The sequence below is a fragment of the Pomacea canaliculata genome, linkage group LG8, assembly GCF_003073045.1.
Source record: "Pomacea canaliculata isolate SZHN2017 linkage group LG8, ASM307304v1, whole genome shotgun sequence".
NCBI lineage: Eukaryota > Metazoa > Mollusca > Gastropoda > Architaenioglossa > Ampullariidae > Pomacea > Pomacea canaliculata.
The window spans coordinates 28,875,091-28,897,713 of NC_037597.1; the positions used below are offsets into that span (position 1 = coordinate 28,875,091).

Consider the following 22,623-nt stretch of genomic DNA (forward strand, 5'->3'; position numbering starts at 1 on the left):
ACTTCAGTCTGTCTCACTTGTTATTGCTTGTGTCTCTGCATGTAACTTTCAGTCATTCAGTCTGAATTACCGGCGTTAGACGAAATCGCCATACTGGCGCCTGCCGCCAGAGGACAGGTGTGAACGTCAGCTACAGCAGTTAGTCGCCACTGAGATAGATAAGACAGGTGTGAACGTCAGCTACAGCAGTTAGTTAATTGCCACTGAGATAGATAAGACAGGTGTACGTGAACGTCAGCTACAGCAGTTAGTCGCCACTGAGATAGATAAGACAGGTGTGAACGTCGGCTACAGCAGTTAGTCGCCACTGAGATAGATAAGACAGGTGTACGTGAACGTCAGCTACAGCAGTTAGTCGCCACTGAGATAGATAAGACAGGTGTGAACGTCAGCTACAGCGGAGCCGTACAGCCAGACCTATCACGAGAGACAGTCTGCCCTTCCTGCTCATTAATACAGATATTTACGAGAAAAAAAAATAAAGCGTTAGAAGAATGAAAAAATTTATGTGGACTCGGATCCCTCTCTCTCTCACTAAATAAGTGAACATGGTTGACGCGCGTACATCTTTCTCTCTGTGCGTGTGAATGTGTGCGTCAACCATGGACAAAATTCACTTATTTTGTGGCCGACTTTTATAAGATAATGATTTGGTCGAATCGACCGGTCCCCGCTGATGACATGTTGAGGTGATGCTTTCCCTATTAGCTGTAGGCTGATGTTTTGAGTTTTGTATTCTCTATCGAACAAAGTGTTTGATCGTGTATTCTCTATCAATGATTACGGCAGCAAAGATTTTGTACACCAACCTGACGATTGGTGATACAGTCAAATCTCCCTACTATGCCACCTACCGGGACCGAGCAAAAGTGGCATAGTAGGGAGAGTGGCATAGTAGAGAGTGTACGTAAAAACGGCTTTATTTGCTCAAGTTACCCGTCAGTCCAAAGCAGGGGTGGGCAATTAATTTTCCCAAGGGACCGCATGAGACATTGGGATGGTTTTAGAGGGCTGGACTAATATAGTTAACTCAGTTTTACCTAATACTGTATGTATAGTATATATACTGGCGGGCGGGCCGGTCAGAGACAGGAGGCCTTTGCCCAGGTCTGGTCCAAAGCTCTCAAGAATCGTCGGCTTCGCTAGCTGTCTCCTCTCATTCTCCCCCTCACCTCTTCATCCTCCACCCCTCCCAACCACATCCGCGCACCTGAATCCTGTCGCTAGTCGACTCCCTCACACCTTCCCTCTGTCACGTGACTGTCACCCGGCTAGCGACCACCCACCCCCCACATTGCCAGCCTCCACCCTCCCTGTGTGAGTGCTATGTTCCATCCACCTAACTGCCATGTCCCACACTACCATACAGTATAGTAATTGAGCACTGCGCGGAATTTTACAACTTGTGTCTTGTAACAGTCACAAAAAAAGTGGCATAGTAGTGAGAGTAGGGGTGGCATAGTAAATTTTTTTTTACATTGAATTTATAGTCGGGACCGAGCAAAAGTGGCATAATACCGAGAGTGGCATAGTAGAGGGGTGGCATAGTAGGGAGATTTGACTGTAGTTGATAGTCCAAAGTATGACAGTGTTTGAAGAGACGGGTAGATAGCTCGCTGATACATGGCACAGAGAGAAAATGGCAGAATAAGAGAGAAGGTCAGCTTTGGCAGATTGGCGAGACCGACTGAGGTAGCAGGGTGTGAGAGCAGCTCACACGGGTATATCGGGGTATGGCCGCAAACACAAAGCAGCGATCTTGTAATCAAAGCCAATCTGAACTGCAGTCAGTATACCACGGAGGTAGGTTTTGTGTCACTGAATTCACTAGACTGTTTGACTGAAGACATTGTGTTATCTAGCATGCTTATTGAACTTTAACACCCACCTATGTGAAGGTTGGAATTCGACTTTCGTTGAAAGTGTAGGTGTAACTGCAAGTGCAGACTTTTTATCATTTGTTTACCACCCTCTGATCAACCGTGTTCATCTTGCCATCTGGGACGTGGTTATGAAGCCAGGGTAAGTCTTTGCCCTGGGGCAACATGAGAAACACAACAAGTGTCTCATTTCCAAAATTATTAAGCGATGTCTGCATCCCGAAGATGGTTTACCCCTGGAGCATAAAGTGGTGGGAAAGGTGTCCGGCGAGAAGGAAACATGAAGTAGTGTCCGCGAGGTTCTGATCATCACTTTCTCACTTCAAGAACGCTTTTACTTGGGTCTCAGATATTTGCCCTGGGGAAGCGACGAACCCTCGCTTGATGACTACGGCTTCTTCAGCCTCCACATCACGTGTTAGGTGTATGTTTCAAATGTTTTTAAACTTATTAGACAGCAGTTGAAAACTGTTTGAGGAGTTTGTTTCATGTTGTCTGGTCTACAGTCTTTTGTCCACGAAAGTAATGCATTAGGATGTGAACAGTCAGAAGGGCAATCATTCTGTTGTTGGAAGAATGCGCACGTGTCCCTGACACCCATCTTCCATCGTTCTCACATTCTCTAGTGTGAGCGTCTCTTTTCCTCTGACAATGAGAAATCTGGTGTAATCATCGATACACCACTCTTCCAAAGGAATCACACAAAATAATGCTTCCCAGTCCATCTTCGTAGGATCAGCCACATCCGACTTTCTTAACAGTTCCCTCCAGCAAAAGCTCATGTCTACATTTGCTGGGATGATGATGATGATGATGAGGAGGAGGGTGCACACCTTAGAGTCTGTCAAGATTCTTTAGTCGTTCACCCTCTTGGGTATTGAGACATTCAACATTCAACATTCAACTTCCTACATGTGACAATTCCGAAACAAAATGTCAACGACAAATTACAGGTGTTTTTTTGTCTACCTGCATGATGTGAAGTATAGTGACCATACCTGTCATTGTCACGGAAAATCTTTTACCCACGGAGGAATGATAAAGGGAAACCACTCATTATTCCTCCCGACCCCGAAGCAACTGCGGTTGAGACCACTTGACATCAGCAAGCAAGGAGGAGGAGGGTTATCCTGGCTCTCCAATGTGCCACGTGACACCGGCTGTCGCGTGAAGACTACACACAGCACGCGCCAGTCGATGGTGTGCCGGGATCATGCTGGACGTCCTCGGGACTGATCACCATCACAGTTTTCCTCTGCTCTTCGTGACACTGGAGATCACAGTGTTCGTGACACTTGACATCAGCGACATTGAGCTGTTGGTGACCCTTGACATCTCAGGTAATGCTGTGTTAGGAGCACACGATGTGCCTGTCAAGTATTCCCGTGGTCATGGTGAACTGTTCGTGGCTGGAGGTGATAGAGGCACGGTGATACTGTTTGTAGCATGTCACATTTTAGACAGACTGGTTTTTGTACTGTTGAGACTAGACACAACTAAAAGACTGTTGTACTGTAGTAACACCGACGGGCCACTGCTACACTCGTCAGGACACGTGTTGTTTGTGCTGATCACATTGCTGCTAAGACAAGTGACATATACAGGGTCTTCCTGACCACATTATTGACATGTTGACATGACTGTGATATACTCCAAACGCGCTGCCAGCATTGTGCCAGGCTGAGAAAGTCTCCCACTGCCATGTTTTCAGAGTCGATGTCACCTTGTGAAACAACAAGCGCCGCTGTCCTTTGAAGTGAATCAGAAGGTAATTTTGAACACCTCCATCTTGTACAGGTGTTTATTGAGAGCGAGTGAGCCAGAGAAGGCGCCGTGTGTGTTAAGAAGACATTGCCAGCTTACACAGAGCAATCCGCAGGTGAATAGCCCCACCCCTACATGGTTGGTGTTTCCTAAAGTAAGCCAGTTTGTAAGTCCTCGTTAAATACTGATGTTTCTCTGTTGACACTTGTTAAACACTGATATTTCTCTGTTGACACTTGTTAAACACTGATGTTTCTCTGTTGACACTTGTTAAACACTGATGTTTCTCTGTTAACACTTGTTAAACACTGATATTTCTCTGTTGACACTTGTTAAACACTGATGTTTCTCTGTTGACACTTGTTAAACACTGATGTTTCTCTGTTGACACTTGTTAAACACTGATGTTTCTCTGTTGACACTTGTTAAACACTGATGTTTCTCTGTTGACACTTGTAAATATTGATGTTTCTCTATTTACACTTGTAAATATTGATGTTTCCTGCAATAGGTCGTCCTCTACTAACACTTGTGAAATAATTTTGCTGTGTGATATATAAAGTAGCATCATGTGACTTTACTTTCTATTGAGCGGTCCGGTGGCGCAACGGTTATCGCCTGTCATCAATACAGTGAAGGTTGGCTGCCCAGAGTTCATTTCTCGTCTCGGGCACGCCGTTCTTTCTCTGCACGTGGCATCTGTTTACAGTGCTGGCTGCCTTGCCGTGATGTAGCCTCAGTTGCTGGCACGGCGTAAAAACACCAATCCCCCCTCACCTAACTTTCTATTGCAGCATTAGAGTTGCCGGCCATCGGTCATTTCGCCCCCAGACCATTTCGCTCAGTCATATCGCCCCACAGTCGGAGTCCAATCGTCCCACCTATGTTCATTTCGTCCTAACACTGAAAATTCAAGTAGTCCCAGGCCCAGAAGACGAATCGATCACCGACGACACAAGTAGATTAAAGATTTTATTATCATTTTATTGTGAACTTCTATTTTGACTTTTTTGCTAGTTATTATTTTGCCGATGTAGTGACATCACTGTGGGGATGTTCATTTAGCTTGAAGCACATCATACTACAGTAGAGACCGGCTGTCACTTCCAAAACATGTTGAAGCTAGAGGAATCCGTGTTATGATGATAAATGATGACAACATCTTTCACTTCCGATATTGTTTGAAGAGGAATATCACGCTTGTTCGCGATTGTAAAATACGTTTTCTGTATGCGGACTGCCAAGAGGTCATTTTTGTTTAGTAAAATGGTGGCTAAACTTACTTGCATCATTTAAAACAAGCATCTGAGCTTGCGTGTCTATGTTGTTCGAGCGATGCGTGGTTCTTTTGGTAATATTTGATGTTCATAGCTACTCGTGCTATCGGTGATCGATTCGTCTTTTGCACCTGGGACAATTGGACTTTTTGGTGTTTGGACGAAATGGTCTTACCTGAGACGATATGGATCTAGCTGGGACGATTTGACTCAGGCTGTGGGGTGGTGTGATTGGGGCGAAATGACCGGTCCCATCCCCCGAGTTGTCGCCTAAAGAACCCTCTGAGTCTGGTCCTTTTCAGTTTTGATTTACTAGTGCTTGCTGGTGTGCCGGCGACCTGTTGTGAGTGTTGGTGCTGGTGTGCCGGCGACCTGTTGGGAGCACCATGCACTGCAGATCATGCCAGTGGCTGGTGGCGCTTGTACTTCTCCACTTCGTGCTGCACGTGCGCGCACATGCTAGTGCCTCCAGGCAAGTGACGTACGTGTTGAAAAGACTGGAGAACACGTGCTTCGCCCAGGTGTGGACGGAAAGCCAGAAGGTGATATTTGAATATCAGGTAAGCGGAACGGGTGTGAAGAACAATAAAGTAAGATGGGTTGGGTGAGCCAAAATACTTTAAGAATTATGCGTTTTTGAGTATCAGCATTACACAAGGGATATAAGTTTTAAAAATCTGTTAGCCAGGCGTTGACAGTCATCTTAGATAATACGGTGGTGTGAAACTATCGCCTACCGGTGGACAGAATCAAATTGGAAAGTAGAAGTGTAAGTGAACGTGGAAGTGTAAGTGTAGGTGTCAGTGTTGGCGGTGCACAGAAAGAGAGCACAGGTGTAAGAACAGGTCTCCATGGGAGCCACGTATACATGTAATAAAGAGACACTCTCGCACTCATTTGCCCAATTGTCAGGTTTGTAGATATTACAGTGATACATCAAAATGACAGTGATGTATCATAATCACAGCGATGTATCAGAATTACTGTGTGTGGTGTATCAGAATGGTTACACCATTGAACGTCACAATGATGTATCAGGATGGTTCCAGTGCCATGTCACAATGGTGAAGGCTGTAAATATCAGAATGGTGTCACAATGAACGGCAGATATTAGTCAAGGTAAGCATCCCTCTGCTGCAGTCGAATGAAGCCGGTGGCCGAGAACTAGTTGGTCTGACCCCATGAAGAGGTCATACCATTGTGGCCAAGAGCTAGTTGGTCTGACCCCATGAAGAGGTCAAACCTCTGTCCAAAGTGTGTTACTCATCGCGCATCGGTGGGGAGATTTTGTGCAGAAAATCGTAAGCACAGAAATACGATTAAATTTCGACAAATTAATTTGTTATGACAGATTCTGCGATGGTGAGACTAGCTAGTGAGCACTGCTCATGGAGTGACGCGCCACGAGTGGCGTCTGCCTTAGTGACAAACGAAGATGTTTTCTTGTGTTGACAAATGATGAAGATATTTTCTCATTGTGTTGACAGATGGAGGGATGTTTCTTGGTTGTTGTTGTTGCTGTCGTCGTCGTGTGTTCGTGCATGTGTGCATGTGATGATAGATGGCGTGATGTTTCGTTGTCGTCCTTACAGATGTCGAGATGCTATCTTGTCGTTTATTTGTGATGACAGATGCTTAGATGTGTCACTGCACATGCCGAAATGTTGCTTTGTTGTCTGAGTCTGTGACAGGGGACTAACATCTGTTTTAACCCTCTCTCTCTCTGCTCTCTCCCTCTCTCACTAACAAGTTCTTCATTTCCTGACAGGTGTTACGCGGAGGTAATAAAGATGTCGATGTTCAAATAATCTCCCCTAATGGCATGATTCTGTACGAGAAGCAAAAGTCAGGGAGGGACGAGGTGACTTTCATACCAAGCAATGGGGAATTCAAGTTCTGTTTCGGAAACGAGTTTTCACAGCTCTCTGATAAGGTAAGCGCGAGAAATATGTCACCACAAGCAGGTGTTCTGTCAGGTAAGGAAAATATGTAATATAAGCAGGTGTTCTGTTAATACATTGAATACAATGTACCAGGCGTCCTCCACTGTCAGACAAGTGTTTCTGTGTTTAAGTGTAACGTTCTCTTGTCAGATGAGTGTGTTGTGAAGTGATGTGAGTGTAATGCTCTCTTGTCAGATGAGTGTGTTGTGAAGTGATGTGAATGTAATGCTCTCTTGTCAGATGAGTGTGTTGTGAAGTGATGTGAATGTAATGCTCTCTTGTCAGATGAGTGTGTTGTCAATGTGAGTGTAATGGTCTCTTGTCAGAAGTGGTGTGAGTGTAATTCTCTCTTGTCAGATGAGTGTGTTGTGAAGTGATGTGAATGTAATGCTCTCTTGTCAGATGAGTGTGTTGTCAATGTGAGTGTAATGGTCTCTTGTCAGAAGTGGTGTGAGTGTAATTCTCTCTTGTCAGATGAGTGTGTTGTGAAGTGATGTGAGTGTAATGCTCTCTTGTCAGATGAGTGTGTTGTCAATGTGAGTGTAATGCTCTCTTGTCAGATGAGTGTGTTGTGAAGTGATGTGAGTGTAATGCTCTCTTGTCAGATGAGTGTGTTGTGAAGTGATGTGAATGTAATGCTCTCTTGTCAGATGAGTGTGTTGTCAATGTGAGTGTAATGGTCTCTTGTCAGAAGTGGTGTGAGTGTAATTCTCTCTTGTCAGATGAGTGTGTTGTGAAGTGATGTGAGTGTAATGCTCTCTTGTCAGATGAGTGTGTTGTGAAGTGATGTGAATGTAATGCTCTCTTGTCAGATGAGTGTGTTGTCAATGTGAGTGTAATGGTCTCTTGTCAGAAGTGGTGTGAGTGTAATTCTCTCTTGTCAGATGAGTGTGTTGTGAAGTGATGTGAATGTAATGCTCTCTTGTCAGATGAGTGTGTTGTCAATGTGAGTGTAATGGTCTCTTGTCAGAAGTGGTGTGAGTGTAATTCTCTCTTGTCAGATGAGTGTGTTGTGAAGTGATGTGAGTGTAATGCTCTCTTGTCAGATGAGTGTGTTGTCAATGTGAGTGTAATGCTCTCTTGTCAGATGAGTGTGTTGTGAAGTGATGTGAGTGTAATGCTCTCTTGTCAGATGAGTGTGTTGTGAAGTGATGTGAATGTAATGCTCTCTTGTCAGATGAGTGTGTTGTGAAGTGATGTGAATGTAATGCTCTCTTGTCAGATGAGTGTGTTGTCAATGTGAGTGTAATGGTCTCTTGTCAGAAGTGGTGTGAGTGTAATTCTCTCTTGTCAGATGAGTGTGTTGTGAAGTGATGTGAGTGTAATGCTCTCTTGTCAGATGAGTGTGTTGTCAATGTGAGTGTAATGCTCTCTTGTCAGATGAGTGTGTTGTCAATGCGAGTGTAATGCTCTCTTGTCAGATGAGCCTGTTGTGAAGTAATGTGAGTGTAAAGTTCTCGGCGGTAACTTGTCTCAGGCGACATCAGGAGACATTCAAGACACAGTTTTCGAAGTGTGTATACCTCTAAGATTTCCACACGGTGTTCCCCTAATCCTTTGTTAAATGAAGCTTCTTCTCAGCAACATTTCCTACAACTTGCCGGTGAAGAACTCTGACGTCCACTCCCTCGAAATATTTACAACTGAAAGAGAGTGAGAAGACCTACTGATAGGTAGTTATCTCTTTCATGACACTTTTCCATAATGCTTTAGGAGGAAGGGATTGTGAGCCCACGGGTCAAGATGCTCAGCAGCTTTATAGCATGTAGGCCAATATGCTCACCAACTCCTTCTGTCTCATTACTATCAGTTCTACAGAGCCTGGAGATTGACCACAACATAGTCAGCACCCCGTCTCTCACGGCAGTAGGTCAACACTGACAATGAGGTCATAACACTGATAATGAGGTCATAACAGCAGCCAATAATACAGCAATGCCTCCATGGAAGATGTCATGACCTGTAGTCACACTACTTCCATTATGTCCTAAGTGTAGTCACACTTATCCCCTGTGGGCCCCCGGGGTATGCTTGCCTAGCGAGCATTGTAAGAATAGGGTCCCTGCCATCCAGCCCGGCATGTCGTAAGAGGCGACTAAGGTGGACACCTCACCTAGAGGTAAAATAGGTTGTGGTAGGGTTAACATTCCCACCGTGTAAAAATATAGATGTTACAGAAACCAACACAAGAATACTCGCTACGGTTGGCAAAGGTAATGAAGCACACCAGGTGACTGGACTAACGACGGACAACAGCCAAACCCGAGAGGGAGCTGGCGCCCCGACAGCGGATTTACTGAAGCCGAGGCAAAAGTTGAGGGTGAGGTGCTGGAACGTCCAGACCTTGTACCAGACTGGCAGGATGCTCCAACTAGTCAAGGAGTTTGGCAACTACAACTTGGACATCCTGGGAGTCAGTGAGGTCAGATGGACTGGCACGGGAAAGAGGAGACTAGCATCAGGACATACCATTTTGTTCTCAGGAAGATCAGACGCTCAGCACTCTGAAGGAGTAGCTCTACTCCTCAACAAGAAAACTGAAAAGGCACTGCTGGAATGGAAGCCGTATGGACCCAGGCTTTTGAGAGCAAGATTCCATTCGAAGTACACCAAACTGACAGTGCTAGCTTGCTATGCACCGACAGAAGACTCCGAGGCAGAAGACAAGGATGCTTTTTACGATCAGCTCCAGGCAGCCTCAGAGAGCGTTCCAGCCCACGATATGCGAAAGTGACAACACCTGCAGGGAGCATGTCATGGGCAAGCATGGAACTGGAACCATCAATGACAACGGAGAGAGACTGGTAGACTTTTGTGAAGAAAACAACCTACTGATTGGTGGCACACTCTTCCAACACAAAGACATCCACAAGGCAACGTGGACATCACCAGATGGGATCACAAAGAACCAGATGAACCATGTCATCATCAACTGAAGATGGAGGAGCTCACTTCAAGATGTCAGAGCCTACAGAGGAGCAGACATTGCCAGTGACCACACTCTTGTGATAGCCGCAGTTTCTCTGAATCACAGAGTGGACTCCGGAAAACTGAAAGATCCAGCCACCAAACGAGCCTTTGCTATGGAAGTAAAGAACAGGTTCCAGGCACTGGGAGACCAACAAAAAATGACCTTAGACGACTTCAATCGAGTCTTACAAGAAACAGGAGAGAAAATACTTGGCTTCCAACGGAAAAAGAAAGAATAGTGGATCAGAGAAGAGACATGGAAGAATATAGACGAGAGAAAGTCAGCCAAAAAAAAATCAACAGCACTAGATCGGAACGCCTGAAGGAATAACACAGACAAGATATACAAAACTAAATAAAGAGGTAAAGAGGACGACAAAACCGACAAAAGAGACTGCACAGAGAAACTGGCAGATGAAGCTGAAAAAGCAGCAAAGAAAAAAGACCTGAAGACACTGTACAAGATAAACAAACAGCTAAACAACGGGTTTAAGAACAGTGATGTGCCAGTGAAAGACATGAACGGTAATGTTGTCGAGGGAGAGGCAGGAAAACTACAGCGCTGGAGGGAGAATTTTGAGTCAGTTCTGAACAGACCAGATCCCCCTCAGCTTGCAGACATCCAGCCAGCAGCTATAGACCTTGACATCTGCACAGACCCGCCAAGCCTGCAAGAAGTGACAGCAGCAGTCAAGACAATGAAGAGCGGCAAAGCCCCAGGGGCAGATGGAATAACAGCAGAGATGTTGAAAGAAGATGTGAATGTGACAGCTCCCATACTGACTGAAATCTTCAGGCAAATTTGGGAATCAGGGCAGCTCCCTGATGCGTGGAAGACAGGGCTCATCTTCAAGTTACCCAAGAAAGGAGATCTTGGAGACTGCAATAATTGGAGGGGCATAACACTACTCTCCCTCACCAGCAAGGTCTTCAGCAAGATTGTTTTGTCAAGACTGACGGCAACCCTTGAGAAAGACCTCCGACCACAGCAAGCAGGATTTCGCCCTGGACGATCCTGTTCTGAACATATCTTCATTCTGTGACAGATTCTCGAGCAGAGCAACGAGTGGAACACACCGCTGTACATCAATTTCATCGACCTGGAGAAGGCTTTTGACAGCATCCACGGCGAGTCCTTATGGAAGATCCTGAGGCATTACGGAGTCCCTGCAAAACTTGTTCAGGTCATTGCGATGCTGTACAGCGATTTCAAATCCCAGGTTGTGTGTGACACAGACCCCTTCAACGTCAGTACTGGGGTGAAGCAGGGCTGTGTTCTGTCGCCGTTCCTCTTCATCCTAGCCATGGACTGGATCATGAAGACTTCCACCGACAGTGAGATGAGAGGGATCAGATGGACCATGACTATGACAGCAACAACAACGCTGGAAGACTTGGACTTTGCTGATGACATTGCCCTGGTGTCACACCGCCACCAAGACATGCAGGAAAAAAAAACAAATGCCTTCTCAGAAACAACTGGATACCTTGGCTTGAAGGTCAGTGCAAAGAAAACGAAAAGTATGAGAGTGAACGCCAGAGTCCAAGACAGCATCAAACTAAATGGAGAAGAGATTGAGGAAGTTGACAGTTTCTCCTATCTTGGGTCCAAAATGTCAAACACCGGGAATGCGTAGGTGGAGATTCGAGCCCGACTGGTGAAAGCCAGCCAGGCCTTCGCCTCACTCAGGAGCACATGGAAGGCAACAAACATCAGTCAGAAGATCAAGCTGAGAATCTTCCAGTCAACTGTGATCAGCACCCTCCCTTACGGATCAGAATCATGGAAGATGACCAAAACTTTCAGTAACAGATGAATCAGGCGCATACTTAACATCTTTTGGCCAAACACCATCACCAACGAAGAACTCCACCGAAGAACTGAAACCGAGTCCATCACCACGCAGGTTCAACGAAGGCGTTGGCGATGGATTGGACATGTGCTCCGCCAGCAGACAGCAGACATCTCCACAGTCGCCCTACGATGGACTCCAGACGGCGGAAGAAGGCGAGGTCGCCAAAAAAAAAAATTTGGAGAAGAACAGTGGAAAGGGAGATGAAAGGAAAGGGCTGGACATGAGGTCACCTGGAGCGGGTTTCATCCGATCGACATCGGTGGTGGACTCTGGTCGAGGCCTTGTGTGCAACCTGATGCACGAAGAGGGTTAGATAGATAGTCACACTACTTCTGTTATCTCCTAAGTGTAGTCACACTACTTACATTGTATCCTAATGTGTAGTCACACTACTTCTGTTATGTCCTAAGTGTAGTCACACTACTTCTGTTATGTCCTAAGTGTAGTCACACTACTTCTGTTATCTCCTAAGTGTAGTCACACTACTTACATTGTATCCTAATGTGTAGTCACACTACTTCTGTTATGTCCTAAGTGTAGTCACGGTTACTTCCATTTTTAGGACTAGTTTGAGAAAAATCTGTTTTCACCCAGTTTAATGATGTCACGGAGCATGAGTTTGCATGATGTTTATTATGATTTATGGTCGATGCGATCGTTCTTGTGGTTGCAGGTGGTGACGTTTTACATTCAGCCAGTACGATCAGACTCGTTATCCGAGGAGGCGGGTGAGCGCCTGCCCACAGTTAAACAGGCTAACGAGGCGACCTGCGATAACATCCACCTGGCCTTGACTCGGGTGGCTGACCTGCAGGTCAGTGCCACTTGGATTGCAGGTGACCGTACCCGCACCTGTTTGTCTCAGCACCACTTTGTCTCAGAGCAGAGTGCAGATTTAACTCTCCTCCAGCTCATATGCTTTTTCACAGCAGGAGTCCTGTTTCCTTGTCTCCCTATCTCTTTGTCTCCTTGTCTCTCTGTCTCCCTATTTCTCTGTCTCCCTGTCTCTTTGTCTCCCTGCCTCCTTGTCTCTCTGACTCCCTATCTCTTTGTCTCCCTATCTCTTTGTCTCTCTGTCTCCCTATCTCTCTGTCTCCCTATCTCTTTGTCTCCCTGCCTCCTTGTCTCTCTGTCTCCCTATCTCTCTGTCTCCCTGCCTCCTTGTCTCCCTATTTCTCTGTCTCCCTGCCTCCTTGTCTCCCTGCCTTCTTGTCTCTCTGTCTCCCTGTCTCTTTATCTCCCTGCCTCCTTGTCTCCCTGTCTCCTTATCTCCCTGTCTCTTTGTCTCCTGCCTCCTTGTCTCCCTGCCTCCTTGTCTCCCTATTCTCTGTCTCCCTGTCTCTTTGTCTCCCTGCCTCCTTGTCTCCCTGTCTCCTTATCTCCCTGTCTCCCTATCTCTCTGTCTCCCTGTCTCTTTGTCTCCCTGCCTCCTTGTCTCCCTGCCTCCTTGTCTCCCTATCTCTCTGTCTCCCTATCTCTTTGTCTCCCTGTCTCCCTATCTCTCTGTCTCCCTGTCTCTTTGTCTCCCTGCCTCCTTGTCTCCCTGTCTCCTTATCTCTCTGTCTCCCTATCTCTCTGTCTCCCTGTCTCTTTGTCTCCCTGCCTCCTTGTCTCCCTGCCTCCTTGTCTCCCTATTTCTCTGTCTCCCTGTCTCCTTGTCTCCCTGCCTCCTTGTCTCCCTGCCTCCTTGTCTCCCTATCTCTCTGTCTCCCTATCTCTTTGTCTCCCTGTCTCCTATCTCTCTGTCTCCCTGTCTCTTTGTCTCCCTGCCTCCTTGTCTCCCTGTCTCCTTATCTCTCTGTCTCCCTATCTCTCTGTCTCCCTGTCTCTTTGTCTCCCTGCCTCCTTGTCTCCCTGCCTCCTTGTCTCCCTATTTCTCTGTCTCCCTGTCTCCTTGTCTCCCTGCCTCCTTGTCTCCCTGCCTCCTTGTCTCCCTATCTCTCTGTCTCCCTATCTCTTTGTCACCTTCCTTGTCTCTCTGTCTCCTATCTCTTTGTCTCCCTATCTCTTTGTCTCCCTGCCTCCTTATCTCCCTATCTCTCTGTCTCCCTATCTCTTTGTCTCCCTGTCTCCTTATCTCCCTGTCTCCCTATCTCTCTGTCTCCCTGTCTCTTTGTCTCCCTGCCTCCTTGTCTCCCTGCCTCCTTGTCTCTCTGTCTCCCTATTTCTCTGTCTCCCTGTCTCCCTATCTCTCTGTCTCCCTATCTCTCTGTCTCCCTATCTCTTTGTCTCCCTGCCTCCTTGTCTCTCTCCCTATCTCTCTGTCTCCTTGTCTCCCTGCCTTCTTGTCTCCCTATCTCTCTGTCTCCCTGTCTCTTTGTCTCCCTGCCTCCTTGTCTCCCTATTTCTCTGTCTCCCTGCCTCCTTGTCTCCCTGACTTCTTGTCTCCCTATTTCTCTGTCTCCCTGCCTCCTTGTCTCCCTGCCTCCTTGTCTCCCTGCCTTCTTGTCTCCCTATTTCTCTGTCTCCCTGCCTCCTTGTCTCCCTGCCACCTTGTCTCCCTATTTCTCTGTCTCCCTGCCTCCTTGTCTCCCTGCCTTCTTGTCTCTCTGTCTCCCTATCTCTTTGTCTCCCTCCCTCCTTGTCTCCCTGTCTCTTTGTCACCCCGTCTCAGGGTTGTTTGTGTCCGATGGTGTGACCTCCACTTGTTTGTGTTGATATTTATCGATAGTGTCAGTATCCATGCTATGCAAACTTGAGTAATCTCCAGAACATCTCCACGAGTGACTTATAGAAAGAACTGTTGGCACCCTATGGTGACGACACGACCAAGCTATACACAGCTGCGGCAAAAGGGTTTCTTTGATGCACAGTAATTCGCAGGTCGCTGCCATCGATAGCTTTCGACACCCGGTGTATCGGCGCACGTGACATTCCACACCAACGTTTCCCTACCCAGCCAGAGATGTCATGTGGACAAAGCGGCCTTTCCCTCACGACAGATGTTACCTTTGAAGGAATATTTCTCAACGTGGCAATCAATATCAATACTGTAAATTTCACTGTAAACACACAGTGACACGATCGTTATTTGCATTTGTCACTACAGCAGTCAGTGAGTCCACTATAGGACTATGGGTGTCAGTAACCAGCTGTAGCTAAAGTCCCCTATTGGCACTATAGGACTATGGGTGTCAGTAACCAGCTGTAGCTGAAGTGCACTATAGGACTATGGGTGTCAGTAACCAGCTGTAGCTGAAGTCCACTATTGGCACTATAGGACTATGGGTGTCAGTAACTAGCTGTAGCTGGTCCACTATAGGACTATTGGTGTCAGTAACCAGCTGTAGCTGAAGTCCACTATTGGCACTATAGGACTATGTGCGTCAGTAACCAGCTGTAGCTAAAGTCTACTATTGGCACTATAGGACTATGGGTGTCAGTAACCAGCTGTAGCTAATGTCTACTATTAGCACTATAGGACTATTGGTGTCAGTAACCAGCTGTAGCTGAAGTCCACTATAGGACTATGGGCGTCAGTAACCAGCTGTAGCTAAAGTCCACTATTGGCACTATAGGACTATTGGTGTCAGTAACCAGCTGTAGCTGGTCCGCTATTGGCACTATAGGACTATGTGCGTCAGTAACCAGCTGTAGCTGAAGTCCACTTAAGGACTATGGGTGTCAGTAACCAGCTGTAGCTAAAGTCACTATAGGACTATGGGTGTCAGTAACCAGCTGTAGCTGAAGTCCACTTTAGGACTATGGGTGTCAGTAACCAGCTGTAGCTGGTCCACTATAGGACTATGGGTGTCAGTAACCAGCTGTAGCTGAAGTCCACTATAGGACTACCAGCTGTAGCTGAAGTCCACTATAGGCACTATAGGACTATGGGTGTCAGTAACCAGCTGTAGCTGAAGTCCACTATAGGACAATGGGTGTCAGTAACCAGCTGTAGCTAAAGTCTACTATTGGCACTATAGGACTATTGGTGTCAGTAACCAGCTGTAGCTGAAGTCCACTATAGGACTATGGGTGTCAGTAACCAGCTGTAGCTAAAGTCTACTATTGGCACTATAGGACTATGGGTGTCAGTAACCAGCTGTAGCTGAAGTCCACTATAGGACTATTGGTGTCAGTAACCAGCTGTAGCTGAAGTCCACTATAGGACAATGGGTGTCAGTAATCAGCTGTAGCTGGTCCACTATAGGACTATCGGTGTCAGTAACCAGCTATAGCTAAAGTCTACTATTGGCACTATAGGACTATCGGTGTCAGTAACCAGCTGTAGCTAAAGTCTACTATTGGCACTATAGGACTATCGGTTTCAGTAACCAGCTGTAGCTAAAGTCTACTATTGGCACTATAGGACTATTGGTGTCAGTAACCAGCTGTAGCTGAAGTCCACTATAGGACTATGGGTGTCAGTAACCAGCTGTAGCTAAAGTCCACTATTGGCACTATAGGACTATGGGTGTCAGTAACCAGCTGTAGCTGAAGTCCACTATAGGACTATGGGTGTCAGTAACCAGCTGTAGCTAAAGTCCACTATTGGCACTATAGGACTATGGGTGTCAGTAACCAGCTGTAGCTAAAGTCTACTACATGACTAACGTCAGATGTCGATACTCAAGACGAGTTGCGTGTCTTGCTATAAACCCTCCGACATTATCCACTCTAACTGCGAGCACCATCACCATCACCGGTGTTGTTTTCTCAACCTCAAGTGAAAATCAATTTTTATAGCCTTATGGAGGGGGAGCGTGGGTGAGAGTGGTTGGGGTAAAGGGGGGTTGGGGTAAAGGTGTCACGGAACATCGAAACTCCTGTGAAAGCCGAGATAAGAGCAGTATGTTAAGTCCGGACACAGCTGTGTGCACAGCCTGCTCAATACTCACCGTCTGCAGCAAGGGATATAACTCCACGTGCTGATCTGCTCAGTGCTGACCATTAGTTGAAGGGGATGTAACTGTGAGTACCGATCGTGCCCAAAGATTTCCTAGCACGCGACAGCTGGGCGCATGACATACAGCTGCTGCTCAGCGAGACACCCCGCACCCGATGTCACCTGCCGACATTGCAAGCATCCAGTCGAGAAACCAACGTGTGTGCGACTCTGGAAACAACCCAGAGTGACAGAGCGACTCAGACACCAGCATTCCAGGTGTAGCGGGCGACAAGGGTTGTTTGATGTCACTGGATACCACACACCTTGTCCCCCAATCTCCTGAGTACAAGGTTGTGTAGTTCCCTCCAGAGGCGGCGTTAGGCATACGCGGGGCCTGGGGCCGACCATCCGCGCGGGGCCGGGGTAATGGAGTACGTGTATCAACATCCCTATTGATATGATGCCGGAAGCACTGAGTTATATACAGTTAGATAGGCTGGATCCATTTCGCGAAATAACACACGAATTTAGTGTTTTAATTGTTGGTAACCTTTCCCACCGTTTGTGACAGCAGCGGTTTTTTCTTAAAGCGAAATAATATGGTGACGACAACTAAATAAACTGCTTGTTATTATTGTCGGGCTTAACGTGAAGACATGGGTTCAATATTTTGATTAATTAGAACCTAGAAGCGTTTTCTGAACGTACTTTTTTGTCACAACTTGTTTAACACAGCCAGCAATAAGTCAAACGCACGGTTTCAATGTCTAGAGTAGACTCTAGGCAATGGTTCTCTACCCCTAAAAAGCGTCCACCTCTCTCCAAATCCCTTTCTCTTCCCCCCTTCCCACAAGTACACTGTCCCGGCAATGACGTCTCGCTTCCATCAGAAACACAATCCTCCTCCCCTCCATTTAGCGTCCAGTTTCACCTCCTTTCGCCCATTCCTTTCTACCCCTATCTTTCCTCGCTGACCGCTCTCTCCCTCTAACGTCACACCTTTTCTTTCGTTCTTCTTTAACACCAAAGAGGCACACATTCCAGAAACTCCCATCACTCATGACTTTCGCCCACACACATGCACTCAGTCCTAGTACTCTGACCAGGTCCCTGACACAGACTGGAATACGTTTCTAGCTGAAGCTATATGTTATCCGGGTACCTGTACAGGATTATAACTCACCAGCCAGACAAGAATGGACCAACCATCCACACCTTTTGTTATTTTGGGATATTTGTATAAAGAACAATTGCGACCACTTAAAGGATTATATTTTCGGAGACCTAGAGGCGATTGACAAGGCCTTCAGAATTTGACCTTAAAGAAGTCTGATTTTAAAGAGCCCCTCTCAGCCTTTTTTCATTCAACACAGAATATATTTTAAGTTGACAAACTCATAAGGATAAGGTGACCAGACATTTAACGGCAGATCTGTCCACGCCACTACAGTATTCCATTTTAAAAAGAAAAATGTTTTTTTAAATTTAAATATAAATATTCCTACCTTATCTTGTTTTCCTTTTTCTTTTTCTGGTCTGAAGAAGGAACACCCAAGCATTACACCTGCAGATGTTAAGTTTCAAGTCTGCAGTATACAATTTCCAGGCCGAAGGTAGGCGGGGCGTCGGGCTAGAGGGCCAGGTGTCAGAAGGCCGGTGGACACCCAAGATTTATCGCGCATGAACCGTCTAGAACTCTAGATTCTAGAAGAACGTTCGTGCATTGAGGTCTTAAAATTAATGTGACACTCAAGGGGCCTACAAGCAAGTTGGAATCGACAGTAAAGTTACTGTTACTGATGTATGGCCACTCTGTGAATGGAAAGGATGGGCCCCGCCGCTGGCACTACAACCTCTAAGCCCGAAGTGAGAGATGTCAAAGGAACTTGTTTCGTAGTTACTTCACGACACCGTGAAACTTTCTCTTCCTGTCTCTCCATCACCAAGCAAAAGTACATTAGTCTACAACTCTATACCAGGGGTACGGCCTGTGGATGCCTTTGGATCGGCATCGTCTGCCAAAATGTAAAATGCACTTGTTTTCTTTTTTTTTTAACATCGGCCTAGCTTAATTTGCTAAAAATGTATTTTATCAAGTGTAACAGAGTTAGAAATCAGCAGTCCGTAGCATTCCAACACAGACAAAGTAAAAAGACTCGGACAACCGTAACCAAAGAAGGTGACACCGAGACGACCACCGGCGATGTACCAGCGGCGCGTGCAATAAGATATCGGCCGGCAGGTCATTGTCGTCACGGGTCAAACACCGGAGCCCGCAGAGCGACGAAAAAGAAATAGGGATCAACAAGACACCTCCAAAACCAAAGGCGCGGATGAGAATCAGTTTACGGTAATCAGATTTTTAAAGACATGCGGGACTTTGATGGACTTGCCAAAAAGCGGGACATTGGGCGTCCCGCCCGGACATTTTATGAGCAGGCGGGACACGAGGTCTAAAGCGTCTGGTCACCTTACCTCGAGGCTGGAGCGCGGGGCCCCTTCGAGAGCGGGGCCTGGGGCGGCCGCCCCATTTGCCACCCCCTAACGCCGCCGCTGGTTCCCTCTCTGGGTGGGTACCCTTCTTCTCAGTACAAGGTTGTGTAGTTCCCTCTCTGGGTGGGTACCCTTCTTCTCAGTACAAGGTTGTGTAGTTCCCTCTCTTCTTAGTGTCAGATGCTGTATTTCCCTCTCTGGGTGAATACCGTCTTTTCAAGGTCACACGTGACGTGACGTGACGTATGTATGTATATATACACTGTATATGCGCGCGCCTAATTAACATTGGCTGAGGCCATGTCAGCGTAAAAGTTTTCATGTACAATCGTGACGTGTCTTTTTCCGGTGTTGATATTGTGCTGCATGTGAGATCTTGCTAGGCCTGAATCTTGATAACGATGTGTGTGTAGAGGGTGAGTTGTTGAAATAGTGTCTTAATTGGACTAAGCTTCACACAATCATTAGCCAACCATTGTGCACTTTGCTAACCCTTCAATAGCAAGTACCTACATGATATACACTAGCCCAGCTTTTCTCTCAGCCACTCAACTAACTCAAGCTTCAATAGCAAGTACCTACATGATATACACTAGCCCAGCTTTTCCCTCAGCCTCAACACTGCCTCAATATGCACGTGCGGCCTGACTCACTACACGCTGGTTGGCCTCACCCAGGCAGGCACGCTCACACACACACACACTTCTAGTTTACTTTTTTTAAAAGATCGTGCAGTCCGTGAAACAAGGTGTTGGACTTAGCTAGCTGTTGTTTCTTGCCAGTCTCCTCACATCCACTATCCGCAATGTATCCAGAGCATTCCATCAAAATAATCTCCGGAAATATTTCCACCCGACTGTCGTCATTTATTGGACAGAAGCACAATTTTTATGTCAGAAAACAATCCTAAAGACGCTCAGTCAAATCAAGAAAATAAATACTGTCGTGCTGCTCTACAGATGTAAACAAGCAGAAGCACACTTCCTGTCCTGTAATAGACTCAGCGCCACCTATACAGCTGTCCGCCATTTGGCGCCACAAACCACTCATTGTGCTCGCCTGAACCACTCTGTGATTGTTCTCGTATGTTACAGACATTACATGACGGTTTATGTTACAGACATTACATATTGTTTAGATTACAGACATTACATGACTGTTTTTGTTGCAGCGAAAATATCGAATACGAGAGGCAATAAGTCGACATGTAGCGGAGCAGCTGAACAAGCTGGTGTCGTGGTGGTCGTTGTGCCAGTCGCTGGTGGTCGTAATATGCGGCGTGGGCCAGGTAGTCATCATGCGAACTTTCTTTACTGAACGCCGGCAGTCCAGCAAACCGCCGCCAGACCATCCACAGGAACAGCACGCTGACGTCACCTGCGTCATGTGACACTACCTGACCTCTCAAAGACCGCGTCATATGGAATACCTCAAGGCCACCAGAAGTGACAGAAGACGTATTGCTGACAAAACAGCCGCCATTTCCTCCCATGACATGTGACAGAAATATCACCGTCAGTGGTGGCACGACTGTAAAATTCTTCGCCTTGAATGTTGTGTAGCATGTTGTATTGACATTGAGTAGCCTGTAGCATGTTGTATTGATATTGTGTAGCCTGTAGAATGTTGTAACTTTGATCTTCTGTAGCCTGTTGTATTGATATTGTGTAGCATGTTGTATTGACATTGAGTAGCCTGTAGAATGTTGTAACTTTGATCTTCTGTAGCCTGTAGCATGTTGTATTGACATTGTGTAGCCTGTTGTATTGATATTGTGTAGCATGTTGTATTGATATTGTGCAGTCTGTTGTATTGATATTGTGTAGCCTGTAGCATGTTGTATTGATATTGTGTAGCATGTTGTATGTTGTATTGACATTGTGTAGCCTGTTGTATTGATATTGTGTAACCTGTAGCATGTTGTACCTTTGATATAGCCTGTAGCCTGTTGTATTGATATTGTGTAGCCTGTAGCATGTTGTACCTTTCATATTGTGTAGCATGTTGTATTGATATTGTGTAGCCTGTAGCATGTTGTACCTTTCATATTGTGTAGCCTGTTGTATTGATATTGTGTAGCCTGTAGCCTGTTGTACCTTTGATATTGTGTAGCCTGTTGTATTGATATTGTGTAGCCTGTAGCCTGTTGTACCTTTGATATTGTGTAGCCTGTTGTATTGATATTGTGTAGCCTGTAGCCTGTTGTACCTTTGATATTGTGTAGCCTGTTGTATTGATATTGTGTAGCCTGTAGCATGTTGTACCTTTGACATTGTGTAGCCTGTTGTATTGATATTGTGTAGCCTGTAGCCTGTTGTACCGTTGATATTGTGCTGCATGTTGTACCGTCAATATAAGTTTGTTGCTAGACAATATATGCGACCATATCGTACCTCGTATTGAGTTTGTTGACAGACAGTAGAGGCTAGTTTTTTCCCAGAGGTAACATGTTTGTTTGTTTGTTTGTTTGTTTGTTTGTTTGTTTGTTTGTTTGTTTGTTTGTTTTAGGGTGCATTGTTTTTGCAAAATATGGCACATCAGGCCATGAAGTGTGTGTTTAGCTTTGTGGTAAACAGTGAATTTTCCACAAAGAAAATACTGTTTATTAATTCTTCCTTTACCGGCTAATAATATAATAATACAGGCGGCTAATAATATAATTAATAATACAGGCGGCTAATAATATAATTAATAATACAGGCAGCTAATAATATAATAATACAGGCGGCTAATAATATAATTAATAATACAGGCGGCTAATAACAGGCGGCTAATAATATAATAATACAGGCGGGTAATAATATAATAATACAGGCGGCTAATAATATAATTAATAATACAGGCGGGTAATAATATAATTAATAATACAGGCGGCTAATAACAGGCGGCTAATAATATAATAATGCAGGCGGGTAATAATATAATTAATAATACAGGCGGCTAATAACAGGCGGCTAATAATATAATAATACAGGCGGGTAATAATATAATTAATAATACAGGCGGCTAATAATATAACTAATAATACAGGCGGGTAATAATATAATTAATAATACAGGCGGCTAATAATATAACTAATAATACAGGCGGGTAATAATATAATTAATAATACAGGCAGCTAATAATATAATAATACAGGCGGGTAATAATATAATAATACAGGCTAAGGAACAAAATGTTTCCCTGAGACGTGAGAACAACATTGCCAGAGAAAGGATCAGTGTTATCTATCATCATAGATAAATGGTTGTGTAAAAGGCACTGAACGCTTTATACCTAAAGAGTCAAGTTTCTGCTTCTAGATGACAGTTTCTACTTAGGTCCGTTTTAATTAATGTCTTTTCATTTTGTAGATTTTAAATAAAATGCGTTGTTATTATATTTAGTTTTTATTTTCCCTACGTTTTATGTAATGTTGGTCCCATGAAACCGTATTCACAGATTGTTGATCGCTCTCTCTCTCACACACACGAACACACACAAGAACACACACGCGAACGTTACTACACACTACACGCACAGACACAGGAGATTGACTATACGAGACGTCAGCAGATAAACATACCTTCTGGTATAGCTAGCTTCACAGAGGGTAGATAAAGAACGTCAGCA

The 22,623-nt window shown here is 45.5% G+C and overlaps 1 protein-coding gene across 4 annotated transcripts; it reads left to right on the top strand.

Moving 5' to 3' along the window:
• Positions 1 to 1,642: 1,642 nt before the first annotated feature.
• On the top strand, positions 1,643 to 21,402 carry LOC112571143 (transmembrane emp24 domain-containing protein 3-like). 4 transcript variants are annotated; one of them, XM_025249959.1, is made up of 6 exons: positions 1,643 to 1,803; positions 3,592 to 3,759; positions 5,224 to 5,481; positions 6,690 to 6,854; positions 12,364 to 12,504; positions 20,183 to 21,402. In XM_025249959.1, the coding sequence occupies exons 3-6, from the start codon at positions 5,308 to 5,310 to the stop codon at positions 20,399 to 20,401; spliced, it is 699 nt and encodes a 232-aa protein (XP_025105744.1). In that variant the 5' UTR covers positions 1,643 to 1,803; positions 3,592 to 3,759; positions 5,224 to 5,307; the 3' UTR covers positions 20,402 to 21,402. The 4 variants fall into 4 exon arrangements, with proteins under 4 accessions (XP_025105744.1, XP_025105745.1, XP_025105743.1 ...); XM_025249960.1 differs by lacking the exon at positions 1,643 to 1,803 and adding an exon at positions 2,690 to 3,220 and having other exon boundaries at positions 12,364 to 12,526; XM_025249958.1 differs by lacking the exon at positions 1,643 to 1,803 and adding an exon at positions 2,979 to 3,220 and having other exon boundaries at positions 3,592 to 3,798.
• The last annotated feature ends 1,221 nt before the right edge of the window (positions 21,403 to 22,623 follow it).

Excerpts from the sequence above, each read along its gene's own strand:
- LOC112571143 (XM_025249959.1), top strand. The coding sequence starts at position 5,308 with ATGCACTGCAGATCATGCCAGTGGCTGGTGGCGCTTGTACTTCTCCAC. Across the intron at positions 5,482-6,689 it reads AGGTGATATTTGAATATCAG|GTGTTACGCGGAGGTAATAA; the intron begins GTAAGCGGAACG and ends ATTTCCTGACAG. Across the intron at positions 12,505-20,182 it reads CTCGGGTGGCTGACCTGCAG|CGAAAATATCGAATACGAGA; the intron begins GTCAGTGCCACT and ends TTTTTGTTGCAG.